At 52.7% G+C, this 15744-nt stretch overlaps 1 protein-coding gene across 2 annotated transcripts in view; it reads right to left on the minus strand.

The window, feature by feature from the left end:
- LOC144717169 (uncharacterized) overlaps positions 1-14223 on the minus strand; it is a 44907-nt gene extending 30684 nt beyond the window's left edge. The window contains exons 1-3 of one of the 2 annotated variants that reach the window (XM_078592506.1): positions 14136-14223; positions 6756-6929; positions 832-4152 (exon numbers count right to left, since the gene is read on the minus strand). In XM_078592506.1, coding sequence (XP_078448632.1) covers positions 832-3946 — 3115 coding nt within the window. In that variant the 5' untranslated portion in view covers positions 3947-4152; positions 6756-6929; positions 14136-14223. The remainder of the gene's footprint in view (positions 1-831; positions 4153-6755; positions 6930-14135) is intronic. The other variant, XM_078592507.1, reaches the window with a different exon arrangement.
- Between the last annotated feature and the right edge of the window lie 1521 nt (positions 14224-15744).

Below are 15744 nucleotides of genomic sequence, written 5' to 3' on the forward strand. Positions count from 1 at the left end.
ATATTTTTGTTCCCACATGTTGTATTTTATAGGCGTGTAATAGTGCATCGATTCATCAATTGAAGTTCATTTTAAACCTCACAATGTAGACATTCAATTGTGCACGTGATTTATTTTCGATTCGTATACGGTGCATGCAATTACTCTCATTTATGTGACCCCTTGCAGCCACTAGCACTATATTCTCCACAATGTTGACAACAGCACTACTTCTCGAATCGCCGCCCCGAATTCTGAGTTTATTGAACCGCGAGGGGGCCAAATGATTACACTTCAGCATTTAATGATTGTTAATATTATAGTTGACGTGCGGGACGTCTAGACCGTGCACCGGTTATGTAGCAGTGGCAGAGAACAGCAATGCCGACGCGGCTGTATTTTGGCAGCTGTTCGGGGTGGCCATGTCTACTCTGGGAGACTCACAGTGGCCATTCGTGGCGGTGAAAACAACCTGACAGATAACAAATGGTCTCGCATTTGTCACCGTCTAGATTCATCTACGGCTGTTCCCAGATGTCCCTTGCACAGAGATTTGTTGCCTAAATGGGCTCTGACCTGTGTGTGCTGTATACAGACAATATCAAGTTTCATGATTCAGGGTCACAATTCGATAGATTCTTATTTACCATTGTATTGAATGTGTATCTGGCCACTGCAGCTGCTGCATACACCAACTGTATGCAACGCATATTAATTCAAAATACCCCATTCTCAATTGCATGTAAGCATCGTAAGTGTAATCATTAATATACAAACCAAATTCATCATCATGACGACGTGGCATGCACCTGAAGCTGCTGTTTTTTTGTGCGATTCAGGGCACGACCTCACCTGCAGTCCCGTGACCTTCCCGTAATGCCCACGAACGCCCACCGCCGGAAGCGCCCATCACGTCCGCGTCTCTTCTCTGGCCGTCGGCACATTCGCCGCACACCTCTCCCCGCGTGCCAATGCTCGCGCCCGCCCGCGCCGCCGCCTCCTCTCTCCTTCCCTTGGGCAGAGCGCCGCCGCCACCGTCCTCCGCGCCGCCGCTGCGGGCTCCGTCGCCGCCCATCGTGTTGTCCGCGGGACACGCGTAGGGGGGCGAGGGGCTCCACGTCTGGAGGTACTCGGGGACGGCTCTGCCGTTCAGCGTGAAGCTCGCGGAGGAGGGGACTTTACCGCCGCCGCTGCTCTGCGGGAGATTCGGCTCGCTCTGGAAGGGGTTCGACCTCCGGGACAGGGATCGGCCGACACCGGGGGAGCCGTCGAGGGCACCGCCTGCCGCTTCGTCGGTGGCACGGCATGCGCTTCCGACCGAATCGTAGGGTCCGTTCCCGAGGCTCGAGCGCTCGTCGATCGGCGTGATCTGCATCGACGCCAGGTCGCCGTGCCGGCACTGTGGCGGCGGCGGCGGTGGCGACGGGCCGCCTCCCTTCTTGCGGCTCTGAGCGATCTTGGCGAAAGAGGTGACACGCTTCTGCGGCGTGGCCTGCTGCGACGCAGGGCCCTGGCTCAGCTCGCTGGGGCAGCTGAGCAGGCGGTTGAAGGAGACGATGCCCTGCAGCGGCTTGCGGCCCAGGCTCTGGTCGTAGCTCTTCGAGCGCTGCCTCAGCGAGGGCGTGATGTGCTGCGGGAAGCTGTGGCACGTGTTGAGCCCACAGACGTGTTTGTAAGGCCGGATGTCAAAACCCCTCGGCATGTCTTCGTCCTTCTCGCCCTCTCTGTAAGCACCGTTGGAAGACTGCGGACTGTCGGTCAAGGACTCCTGCCTACTCTCGATGGAGGTCTTGCTTCGGAAAGACCAGGTGGTCAACTCTAACATTTGACTTTCATCGTCCCTCGTTGGAGTCTTAAGCGAGGGGTCTTTCGGAGACTCCCGACATCTCAAACCTTCGCCCAGGCTGTCGTCCCTCTCGTGTGGGTGCGTCTTGAACCTCTCGGCCCAGCTCGCAAAATCCATCGAATCCAACACCGGATTCTCATCGCTCGCCGCCACCTCGCGCTCCGCGACTTTGCCGCTTGCCTCCGCGCCAGCTCGCCAGCCGGACGCTTCCTCCTCAGACTGCTGCTGCTGCTGCGCCCCCACCGGGCTCTCACCACCATCTCTCTCGACATCCCCGAATCGTCCTCTCGCGAGGGCAGGCGACGTGCGGGAGCGGCGGCCGCCGACCTCGTCCACGAGAGTCGCCCCCTCTCCGCCGGCATGCGGCCTGTCGAACAAGTAGTACTCCGTGGACGCCTCGGCCGGGCCGAAGGCGGCACCGCCGGGCCCCTCGGACGAGGCGCTGCTTTCGGCCGACGAGCACACGGCCGTGTGCGACGGCGTCGACTGCGTGGACAGGTCCACCGTGACCAGCCGGTAGTAGTTCTGCATGGCCTGCACCAGGCGCGCCTCTCCCCGCGACCCGCTCGCCCCCGGCAGGGGCGAGTCGCGCCCTCCGGCCGCTGCGCTCGCGCGGCCGACGCCGAGGCCGTCGTCATCGTCGGCGGCCGATTCCTCGACGGCGCGCCCGGCGCCTCCCCCCCCGCCCGCGCCAAGTCCACCGGGCGCGACGGCGGCGCGGTCGCCCGTGCCGCGCAGGTTGCCGTCGGAGTCGGCGCCCGCGTCGTAGTCGAGCGCCGACGCCGAGCGGAGCTCGCGGTCGACGCACACGGTGAACGGCTCCGAGGGGCTGCTGCTGCTGCTGCCGCCGCCGCCGCCGGTGCGCTGGGAGCCGCACGGAGAGCTGTGCAGGTCCAGGTAGAAGGACTCGCTCTCCAGGGGGCTCCACTGCATGGAGGAGGAGGAGCCCGTGGGGGCCTGGCCCACGTCCCCGTCGCTCCCCTTGTCGACGTCGCGGCGGCCGCCCGGCGCGTCCCCGCCGAAGTCGCTCAGCTCGGTGCGCGCGCTGCCATTGCTGATGCGCGTGCTGCACATGCTGCACTCGTACTCGCCGCAGCCGCCGCAGCCCCCGCCGTGCGGCCCGTCGTTCTCGCAGTACTCGTAGTTGGCGTCGCCCAGGCTGGCGTAGCCATTTCGCTCGCAATCCACGTCGTCGCCGCCGTAATCGCCGTCGCACCCCCCGTCGTCGTTGTCGTGCGTGCGCGCCGATCGGGAGCCGCGCCCCGCCGGATCGCGGCGCGTGCCGCCGCCGCCGCTGATCCCAAAGCCCTCGACGGGCGCGTCGTCCTCCGCTCCGCTCTCGTTACAGTTGTCGAGCATCTCCTCCGCCTCCCTCAGCAACTCGTTGGTCAAGCCGCTCCTGCTGCGGTAGCCTCCCACGTCGGCATTGTCGATGTCTCTCACGATGGACAGGCCCTTCCCCTGGCACTGCAGCGACAGCCGCTTGAACCTCACGTTGTTGCCGTTGTGGCCGTCGGGGCACGACGAGGCCCTGTTGAAGCGATTTCCCGCCCGGCCGTTGCCCGTGACCTGCGACCTCGCCCTGCTGTTCGTGTTCGTCACCTGGCCGTCGGCGGCGATCGTCACGCCGCACCCTCCCTCGAGCTGCGAGCTCAGCGACCTCCACCGCGTCATGCACCGGTTTTTGTTGTTGTGGAGGTGGAAGGAGGACTGCTGCGTGTGCCGAGGGTCGTTCTGGACGACGGCGCCGCAGGGTCCCGAGAGCCTCGGGGAGTCCTGGTCCTGGACATGGGCCGTTCCGTCGGGCAGCGAGGCGACGACCGTAGAGCACGGAGAGGACAGCCCGGCCTTCTCCCGCCCCCGCACGCGTCCGCTGTCGCCGTTGTTCGTGCTGTTGTTGCTGCTGCTGTTGCTGTTGTTGCTGCTGCTGTTGCTGCTGCTGTTGGTTCTGCTGCCCGAGAGAGACACGGACCCCTGGCTGCCCAGGTCTGACGTGAGGCTGAAGGGGGCGGCACGCTTTCCCATGATGCCCTGCGCGCGGACGGCTGGCACCTGGCAGTGAACGAGCGGGATGTGGTGGACGATCAGCGTCTCTCCGGTGAGTTTCGGCGGGCTGGCCATTCCACGCCGCGTGGGCCGCACAAACTTTCTCGGTCTTCGCCCTCTACGGTTGAGAGGCTCCCGGCTCCCGAGTGGTTTTCGGCCAGGTCAAGGAGAATCGGCCCTCATCGTTTGGTGGAAGAGGATTCCTTTACGCAGACTTGTGATGACATGACTACGGGAGCCTCGTGTTTGCCGACTCTGTATGGCGGCGTTCACATTTTGCCCTGGAACGAGAGAGCGGAACAAGCACGAGTTGGCAAAATGCTTTAAAATGCGTTCACACAAAGCAATGGCAGTTGCAGATTTTGTCAACGTAATCGCTGTGTTTTCACATTGGAAGGCTGAAACAATAAGGGCAAAAATATTTGTCCCCTATACGTGATTTCCTACGTGTTCTTCGTACAACCACGGAGGTCGACTTTTATCAGCCCTGCTGATACAAATCACGTGCAGCTCTTTTGTCGATCCGCTGCTGGATGAGGGCCTCCCCATGCCGTGCAGGTTGTACTTTGCCAGGCTGGTCAGTCCAGCTCAGTGAAGAGGTGGGAAGCATAAACATTTGAGCAGAGTACAGCTCAACAATGTATTTTGGTCCACTGCCCCCCTCTGACTACGTAGCTTTGTATTAGTCGACAATACCACATAGAAATCAAAACAAAGCAATTCACGATCACTGAAAATCAATCGTTGCTGTCAGTAAGTTTTCGCAGTTCTGCGGTACGCCTCGGCAATGTCTTGTCAAGTTGTGCCATCTCTTGTTCATTTCCTGAAGAATCTCTAAGCACAATGGGCGAAACGTCGGACATCATGCCGAACAGCATGCAGCACGGCCCATCAACGCATCAAGAGGGATGCGAGACAGTGTATTTTTGTCCCGCACATAGCTCGCAACCGCAAAGAGCGATAACGAAGCTTGTGGGAGAGGCACAGGCGCGACATCTCTTCTGAAGCGTGTCCCGTGATGACGCGGCCTATGAAACCACAGCCCACGACAAAGCGCAGGGCACAACGCCGGCGAGGAGCTTGAGTGCGGGAAGAGCACAAAGCCTTGCCGCGAATGTTGTCACACCCGCGGTTTAGGGTCAAGTCTCAGGCTTACCGTTACAAACTCACGAGCATCGTCGCCAACTCCTCAAAAATTGTTTGCGAGTATAAAGTGAACCCCAGAGAAATAAGCTATGATTCGTGACATTTTAGGATGTTCTCTGCAATGGGGGGTGCTTGGGTCTCACTCTGCCAAAGAGAGATGTTTGGAATTCTTTGTCAGTGTCAAGGCCAAACTGCTCACGCGCACTCAAAGCGAAGTACAGTTGCGTACGGCACGATGGAATGCGCTCGGAGACATCAGAGGCAGCTTGTGCTTCCGAGCGTTATGAAGCGCTCGTACACCGTTGACGTAAGCGAAAACTTCCATCGTAACGTGCGCTGGATGCGCATTTTTTTGACACGGTCTTTGGGGCTTTGGCGGGCATCGCATTCATGAGCCAGGCAACAAAGCCACGCGTGCACTGCAGTCTGCGTTATGTTTAACGTGAACCATGGCTCGCAGATTTCCCAGCTGCCGCTGAGTTTTATTTGTCGGAGCTCCCCGCCGATAATCTTGGCTTTCGCGATCACAAAACCGTCATTTCCCGTGAAGTCACGGACTGCATTAATGCCACAAAAACAAACGCACATGACTGACAGTGTAAGACACGCTTGCCTTCAAGGCTGCGTGAGCAAAATTTGAATATGTGAACAATGAATTTTAAATAGCCACATGACCATGACGAAGACGATGAGAGAGCGCAGCTTCTTGAATGTGGCGCAAGTCCAAACAGATCCACAGACGATGACACGAACGCCGATCATCGCCTGCCTCCCCGAATAAAACCGTGCGGCACACGATAAAACGGACGATTGGCATAGCAGGGCAGCTTTAAGATCGAGTTGAAACGTAATTTTACGTGTTGCTGTACTACACATAGGTTTATCATGCTTGTTGTGAACACAATATCTCAACTGTACTGAAATTACCCAGGTCTCCGTTGTCAAAGTGACTTGTCTCTGGAGGCTTTTGGCTCACTTACATAAGGGATGTGCTCGTTACGCTGTAGCAGGAAGACACGTAACAATGTAAGCTACATCCCTTTCCTTTACTTACGCTTTCCTCCTGCCTCTGACCGCTATTCTTTATGGAAGGTCCTGAACGTTGGGTGGGTGCTGGATCGGAAATTACACGAAAATTCGTTGCCAAAATCTGGCCGTACGAACTTACTCTAACCTCAGCCCTCCAGCGCAACAAAAAAACGCATGAAAACGTTACGTGCCGGTTTCTCCGCAAGCGGGCATTCATCCCAAGCCCAGAGCGCAGCTGCGTCACATCGGAGACTGTCATCACGGCCTCACTCGGCATCTCGCTCCTTCCCCGCAGATGAACGGTGTCGGCAAAATCGTTGCCGACGCGCATCCATCTCGGAGCGGCGGTTTAAAGGGAACGACCGGCGCCTGCCTCCGTGTGGCACAGCGATGTTCGCCGCACCCGCCCCTTTATTCCATCACGCAAATTCGCTCAGTTATGCAGCGTTCTCTTCCCCCATCTCTTTTGTGAGAATACATTTTTTTTCTAAGCACACCCACAAAGCAAAACATTGAGAGATGGGCAATACTGTACTGTACAATGCGGCATCCTTACTCCTCGCAGCAGACCCCCGCCCCCCGTGCCGGCACCAGACCTTGGTCGCGACGCACGGCGTAGGCTCACCACACCGCACCGTCCCATTTTCTAGAACAACCCAGGCCACCGCCGCCACCGCCGCCGCCGCCGGCGTTCGATTGGGTGACGCACCGCTCACGGACACTGCGGAGAACGGCGCGCACTCCCCGCTCGGCCGCTCGCTCGTTCGCTCCTCTTCTCCCTCGCACGCGCACAGCTGGCTCCCTCAGCGGTGATTCATCCTGCAGCCCTCGCCTGACATCACCTCCAGAGGGACGCAGGAGCATCTGATCCGATCCCTCTGCGCTGCACGCGCATTGGATGGGGCAGGCGGGCAGGGAGTGAGGGAGGGAGGCAGGGATGGAGAGGAGGATGGGAGTGAGCGGGGCAGGCAGGGAGGGAAGGGGTGAGGATGCTGAAAGGGGCGGCGACCAGGGTGATTCCAATATAGCTTGTAAAATGGCTGCCGTGGTGATGCTGTACGGTGAGAAAAATGTTAACAACACCGAATGAAAATGGCACATGCAGGGAGCTCTTCATCTAGCAGTGGATAGACAATGGCTGCTGATGATGATGATGCTGATGGTGCTGCTGATTACGAAAATTAAAAGGCATTTCATCAACAATATTTTATTTTAAGTGTATTCACGGAATATTCCTTACACTGCTCACAATCGTTGTATTTAATACCACAGCATGTATGATGTTTAATTAGAGTGCCAAATGAATGCAGCATATATTGTCTGGTCATGCAGTACATGGAATGCCATCTACTTGTGACGAAATCTAGATGCAAAACCTCGCGTAAAAATAGCACTGCAGTATACGCAACTATTCACACGCAATATTGCATTTAAAATGTGCATTTATAGCACATATAAAGTATATGCTCCATTTATTAATTCTGTCCCACAAATTACGCAGAGACATATACAAACGCCGTTGGCACACGCATGTAATCTGTACGTTTCGACAATTGTAGGATGGGTTTTTTTCATTGCATAAAATCAAATCTATTTTGATCCATAATTGCTTGTTGGGTTAGGTTGCGTACCCAAAAAGCCAAATGGTGCCATACATCCTCCACCTATTTTCCTGATGTAATCAAGCAATGCCGGTACTGTATATTGGGTCAGCACATATGAGCATTTAATTCCAGGTACAAAATGCAATCTGTTTTGGTTGACAGTGATCAAAAGTAAACAACAACAAGAATAACACGAGTGATCGGACTCGAGATTAAATCAATCACATCCCATCTTTTCATTTTCACACCGCAATTATGATTGGGATTCATCGTGGGGTTTATTGAAGGCGTCTATGCAACCGCATCTCTGCATGCTGTAAGAAAAGTGCAATGTGCATGCCTGGGATGAAAGCGAGATATTCTATTTGTATGTGCATAAGTAAGGTGTCATTTTATCACATAATACATGGGAGCCAGGCAGTCACAGACAGTCAGAGGCAGCTGAGAGGAGGACGGTTATGAGTCTCGGACTTGACCAGGGAGTCAGCAGCACGGATGGCTGGAGCCCACAGACTAATCAAGACCATTAGGACAGCATCAACAGCAGCAGCAGCAGATAACAAGAAGCAAACCTGTTTAGGTTTTATTTTTTCCCAAAGAAGGTCCTGTATTGACGGAGCGGAGACAATGCAATGTGAAGCAGCCGTAAGGTTTGGCCATCAGATGCCTGGTGTGTTGATGGCGGTGCTTTACAAAAAAAAGGGGGCCTCTCATGATGGGGACGGTGATGATGGTAGTGGGGGTAGCCACGAGTACCCAGCCGTCTTTGGAGAAATGTGCAGTGTAGCGAGAGCTTGTGCGTGTGTGCGTGCGCATTGCCAGAGGGCGTGCATTATTGATGCCGTGAAAGCGTCACATGAGCTCACGGAGAGACAAAGGCGAGCTCGTTAATTCCTCCAATCGGTGACCAGCGCAGCAAGGCCAAAAATGTGAACGGGGTTCATTAATTTGACGGTTCGAGAACAAAAGGAGGTGCCACCGAACAATTTGCTCGTCAAAATTTCGAAACGAGATGCAAATAAAGCAGCCGCGGATCTACGCCGGGAAAAAAAATGTAACGCCGCCGAATAATATTAATGTTGTATACGCAGCACATGTGCCGCACTGTACATGTGATGCATGAAACCAAACTTTAATGGATGACTCGAGAAAAACCATTGCTATTATCACAAATGTATTGTTGATTACAATAGGTTATTAATAATTACAGCACGGCATTTATGAATAAATGGTATCCTGTGTAGTTTCAATGAGTGTGCACTGATATTTGATGTATACTGACAGGAAGCTGCATGAAAAGAGCGTCGTTTGTGAAATCGTTGTTTTTAATGTGTGCCAAATGCTGTGCGACTGCGTGTATGAATGTACGCCAGTGCGGATAGCACAATGCAACATTTAAAAAGCGCCCGTCAGGGTAGTCCCTTTACTTTGGGTAAGGCCTCGCTGAGATGAGAAGTTATTTTTCAATGGCACAACCAGTGGCGTGTACACGCTTTCATTGAACTGCGCAAATCCCTGACACGAATACCAATTCATTGGCCACTGGAGGGGTTCACACACCGCATCCGAGTTGTTGAGGTGGGGCGGGCGGGCGGGCGGAGGTGATTGGAGCAGTGGCACGGGTTGGCACACAGTCCAATAATCCTTGTGACCTGATTTTGATGTCCCCTGGCTCATGTCAGCGACGAGTGATATCTGAACTGTCCCCCGGTCTCATCCCTGGCTACGACAACCCACACTGACCGGCGTGATGAAGTATGGCCAAACGCCCCCCCCCCCTCCCCCCGTGTCCATCACAGCGCGAGGAGGCCTTTATCCAGCAGCAGATTGACAAAGGGCTGTACACATATCAAGAGTGCACACTCTATTCTCCTTGTGCATTATTGGAACGTGCATTGTGTGTTCCCCGTGTCCCTGCCCAGCCCTCGGAGTCTCCTCCTAGCCCCGTTTCTGGCAACAGACGTTGCATTGAAACGTTATTTTGGTGCTGCTGCTACTGCATCGGCAGTGGTGCACAAAACACAATCAGCAATATATATTCGACACGCCCTGACCTTTCTTCAGAGCGCAGATACAAACGAATGGACGGACCAATGCGCGAAGCCATCGCCTGTGTTGTGCGCATTCTTTTAAAGCGGCGTTATTGACGAACGCGTGGAGTTCCACCCCATTAAAACAACAGAGCTTTGGTAATCTCTGCGGGTTGCATTGCGGCACAGTATACAGTGACGGGCCCATGATGTCACCTAAGATTGTTCTCCCCCACGACCAACCACCACCACCTCTCCCTCTGCGTGACTGGCAATGACGCGCCCTCTCAGAAGGGAACGCTTGACTCAGCCTGGCTTGTTGGTGAAGCTGCCTTCTTAAGGTGGCCGATTGGCTGCCAGTGAACCGATGCAGTTCGTGTGTCTTAGAACTTGTGCGACGAGGTCCCGCAGCCTCTGATTTGCACGGTTGGCTACGTACGGTGAGAAAGAAACTCAACATAAATACATACGTTGTCCATAATAGAGTAATTTTGGGTTAGATCGCGTAGATATAAATGTGTTGTCAAACCCGCTTCCACCCGGCGCAGCCAATTAGTATGGTTTCTCACGTTAACAAAACGTGCCAATTCGTTATTAGTACAGCACACCGGTGTGTTGGAGAAAAAACCCACAACAGTTACAATTCAAGTACGACGCTTCACCAGTAATCACAACTCGCATCATCAGGCGACAGCCAGATATTTGGGAGAAATGCTCCTCGTTCTGTTCTTAGACAGACTGCGTCAGAGCAATGTACCAGCACAACTGACCGTCCGGGTTCCGGTCCACAACCCCAACCCGAGTGCAAAACCGAAATTGCCATGCGCAGTGAGCGCGGCGTTTTAATGCCACTGAAGGTTTGTTTGTTTTGTATGTATGGATGAACTTCTTTTGCACCGTGCATATCCAACCGTGCTAACCAATGCGGAAGATGTTATCGCATTCGCTCTGTCCATTCGTCTTTCTGTAACGGTAGGGAGTCATGAAGAGGGGGGGGAGGAGGAAGGTGCCGGAGGGCACCGTGACCAAATTTTAAAAAAGATCCAACATGGACCAAACTGCGCTATAGGGTTGTGTCGCTGCGTGGTGAACTGGCCAAATTGATCAAAGGGTTGCCCAACACTTTCAGACGGAAACCAGAGGAAAGAAAGTCCACTTGTGTTTGAAAATATGCAAACGTGGTTTTTTTTTTCCCTGAAAGCTACCCACCGACTTCTGAAAATAAGCACAGTTATGTAACCTATGCATGCTCATGCAATGATTACTTCTTGATAAGTTGTTTTTCCTTTAATTTATTCGCCGTCCAACTAAAGTCATACTACGCAGAATCAATCATTTCAATACAGAAAAAAACCCTCATTACATTACAGGATTTGCTTAAAACACCTGAATAAGTTGGTGATAAAAACTCAGGTCAAAGCCAGTCCAGAGTTGTTGTTTTTTCCTTTTAAAAACATTTGTTTGCATGGACAGATTGGTCCCAGGAAGGCCATTGGGGTTACGGATAAGAGAAAAAAAATAGATTTGTTTTTGTCATGCAGACTAAATGTTGCCCAATTAATTAAGAGCATGCAGTTAACGAGTCGTATACGATATACCATTCAATACTATTCAACCGCCAGCCTGTGTCCTCAACAAAATATGTGAGGCTTAGTCACGTGTAAACAATGCCTTTATTAGTGAACACACACAGAAGAAACATTTACAAAGCTGTTTTTTTGCACCTGGTCTTCTGGCAAGTGTTTCCCCTCCATGCCGCGACATTCCACACATCCCTCACATGCCAAGCATGAATCTGGAGCAACCACACACATGCACACAGCCCCATCACTCAAACACAACCCTGGTGCCATCCAACCACTCACCAGCTCTCCGTGTCTCTACCACCACTCAATTATGAACTAACCACATCCTTTCGATTTAAAGCTTTCGTAACTGCAGGGATTCATCTTCTTGGTTCTTTCGGTAAAGTCACGTAGAAGGGAAATAATACAATAATAAAAATAAAACATAATAAAATAATATAATAATAATAATATAATATAAAATAATATAATAATATTTAATTGTTTTATTTTTATTATTTTATTATTTCCCTTCTACGTGACTTTACCAAAAGAACCAAGAAGACGACCACATCCTATGAGAACCAATATTAACCTCCCACACACCCTTACAGAATTTCAAACACAACTCGAATCCACGCAAACGACTAAACCACCATAAATAATAATGTTCTTCATTGAACTTAAAACGTGGGTTTATCGATGAGTCTCGTGCTTTTTTTTAGGACCGTCCAGCATTTCCATTCTTGGCTAATTCCATAAATGGTTGGCTTCGTGGGTTTGGAGGAAATGGAAGTACCCCACAACGAGGGGGTAATACTCAAAGCTTCACTTCAAGAAACCATCGCTGTACTGCAATCTCCTGGCCACCTCACGGGCCCCCCAAGCCTATAACACCTTGTAATGCTAGGCAGTCATACATCCAAGCACGAATCAAGTTCAGCCCTGCTTAGCTTCCCAGATCCAGTGCGATGGTATCGGTCACATTCAGGGTTATTTTATTGCAGCCATCTCTCCCAACCACCTCTTACATTCTCAGCGACTTACTGCCGCTCGTCGCCACAAGCAAAGCCGCCACCAAGCCACGACTGTCTGTCAACCACGACCAGCGATGGTAACGGACGAGCTCCTCGTGCCATCCTTAAAATCTCGCTCTCACCAACCACCCATAACCCCCCCCTCCCCTTCTTGATCACCCAATCACAGCCCAGGCCATCACACTCCCCCCTGTATCATTAATTAATAGGCAGTGGGGCGTCGTATCGAGTGTGTAGGTGATGCAACTGCACCGGGAAATGAGAGTCGGGGGTGGCCCGTTTGAATTATTTTCACGAGTCCACGCCAGCCACTTTATTGTCACTGATCAGAGCACTACATTCTGCAAACACTGATGAAATTCATTTAAAAACGCAGTGTTCGAACCCACCGATCGATCGATCTACTTCGCGTTCCACCAGCGACATCGATTATACACTGATGGGGGTTCATTTCTGCCGGAGTCGTCCGAGGCTGAGCTCTGGAAAATAGGATCCATCGGTTTCCCGGGAAAATATTCAATGAGAAACTCGGCCTAGATTTTATGGGCCTTAATTATACACACTACTACTACACCGTACTGTGTATTGCAGAAATACGATTACTATTGAAACGAGCTAACCATAACATCAGCAACAATAACACGTTACGACGGGAATCACGGAATATTCCACCCATTTATGCAGTGGATAATACACGCAAACATCACTCGTAAGGCATTTATTCCAGTCAGCACTTGTCCCAAAGTCACAACAATAACCACACACAAGAGAATGCCAAGCACAAGCAGAAAAACAAAGTTGTACGTGAATAATGGCCTCTATCCATAAAGGGGGGAGCGGTGGCCCTTTGCTGCAACCCCAGCCAACTGAGTTGTATTCCTGGCCATGGCTCAACATCAGTGGCCAGTGATGTCCGAACCCGTACTGGGCCCCCACATCTTTACAAACACACAGCGATCAGCGTGGTGAAGAATGGGAAAGCGACCCCGGCGTGGATTAAGGACTGACATTACAGTATATATTTTATGCTGGATATCAATGAAAACCTCCGAGGCTCAAGGCCCCTTTAAGGATGCTCTAGCATCGCCTATGTTTGGCCAATTCCGTTAAAAAAATCTTTGGTATGTGGAAGGAAACCGTGGGACCCAGAGGAAACGAAACGGGGGAAAAAAATATATCTCACGGCACATTGCGAGGGATAACAGAAGCACTCAAAGGCCCGCCACAGATAGATTTAACAATCCACATGGTGTATCTCCCGCATCCCTGCTTGCGCTCATAGACGCCATCAATTCCATGACGCCACCCACACACAGCACTGCGCTGACATTCCACACTCAGCGGCTCGCATACGACGCCACACGCCCACCGACACCACCAAAAACAAATGTCCCCGTGTAGCCTTCATAGACTGGAGGAGCAAGTGCTGTTAGCGAGCACCTATTAAGGTGGGCACCGTGGCACACTAGGGGGTGGCCAGCACCACGGCCGGGCCGCCTTTGTCTCCCCCCAGTGGCGATGTTTACAACACCGCACCAGGTACTCATTTGAGGCTGAGTCGACCTAGGGGAGGGGAGGCCCAGGACCGGTTCAGATAATCGTCACTGGTATTGGCCGTGAGCGGGATTCGAACTCGGGTAGCCGGGTTAGGAGCGTTGCGCGCTCACCGCTCCACTCACGCTCACCGTTACACCACGACCGCAGCTCTGACGCACACAACACAGAGGGTATTGATTTTTGTTTTGTTCAGCCGTTCCACAAGCAATGGACATAGCGAGCCACAGCATATCCTGTAAACTGGACATTTAGATTGAGATGTGCATGGGGGGGGGGGGAGAGAATCGCAGCCTTACCCGGGGGTCCAAGCTATCTCCTCCGGCCTGTGGCTGTTCACCAGAGCGCACGAAGACCGAGCATCACCGCAGCCTCTAAGCCCACCACGGACCTCCCACCCTCCCTCCCACCGCACCACCCCTGCACACGGAGCAGTCTGGATCATCCCCACATCCCTCTCTATCCCAGTGGCGGCGCTAGCCACAGGCAAAAGCTCAAATTCAAATCAGAATAAACGCAACGAGCAATTAAACCGAGCACAAAATAATGAAAAATCTAAAATCGAAGCTCTCATCTCTATCGCAACTTATACATCGCTCTCATTTCACTGCATCGCTGCTGTCTTACGTCCACATTCTAGCTCTCATATCCAGTGCCGGATTAAGCTAGTGCGGGCCTGTAGCAAATGTTATAAAGGGGCCCTAAACATAAAAAAACATTAATATTAAAAGACAATTTTTTTACTTGCATAATAAAGTAATTGCATTTTTTCATTTGCTATACAGCCAGATAATACGACATATCGCTAACCTTTAAACACCCAGTAGTTCGTAAAAGTTGAAGGCAGTATAGTGCTATAGTAATAGAGCAAGCGCAGAATCACTGAACCGGAATTGATAGTTTGATAGCATTTAGCGCAGGGCCCTTGAAAGTGCGGGGCCCGTAGTATATGCTACTTTTGCTCCGAGGATAATCCGGCACTGCTGCATACGCGTGGCATGGTGTCACGTGCAGAAGGGGACTCCGTGTTCCATGCGTACAGACAGTGCGTGGGTGGAGACAGTGCGGGCGCAAAGACATCCCGGGGACTAGCGGTCACGAGCGAAAATTATAGGCGTTGATAAATAATAGGGGGAGAGTTGTGACAAGGGGGAAGGTCGGAACGGGCCAGAGAGTTCGAGAAAGAGGGCGGGGCCAGGGGGCAGAGTGAGGGCCACGCCGGGGATAAAAGGAGGCGAGGAGCAAGGTTCGGGGCTGCCGTGGGATCGGGGTCGTCGCTGTCTTCACACCGTCGCTGTCTTCGCACCCCGCCGCTGTTTTATTCTGCTCGGCACGGCCTGGCTCCGCCCTGGCCGCGCCTCCCTTCTGGAACCCACTAGCGGGTTCCAGAGGTCTTCCATGACCCTTGCCCCAGTTCCTCCGCCCTGCCAGCACACCCGTGGATACGTTCGACGGCGTGTGCGCTAACTGTCCACCGCAGTTGCCTCTGCTGGACAGCAGCCGGCGCTATTACTCTACACTTGTTTTCGGGGACGGAACAGCCGCGCAGTGGACATTCGTGATGCTGCGACAAGAATAGCCTCGGTCCGGCGTGGTGAAGTCTGGTGAAACCCAGCCATCGTGAAGCGACAAGCTCGTGGTGAGGAGGAGAAAGAGGTCTCCATGCAGTAGTGTGCATTTAACAAATGACTGTGCGCTCTTACGTCATGATTATTCGTAAATAATCCGCAGCTGAATACTGGGTTTGTTGCACTTCCCATAAAATGCAGTGTGGGCTTCTCAGGCCGCTGAAGCTTCCTTCCGTGTAAATGTTTTTTTTGTGAATTTTCGGTTGTCTGCGAGGGTTTCACGAGGTCAGATACGAGTGGGGGAAATACAAAACAAAAAAGCTCGTTGGAATTCTGCCAT

Source organism: Lampetra planeri, chromosome 3 (assembly GCF_965212315.1).
Source record: "Lampetra planeri chromosome 3, kcLamPlan1.2.h2, whole genome shotgun sequence".
NCBI lineage: Eukaryota > Metazoa > Chordata > Hyperoartia > Petromyzontiformes > Petromyzontidae > Lampetra > Lampetra planeri.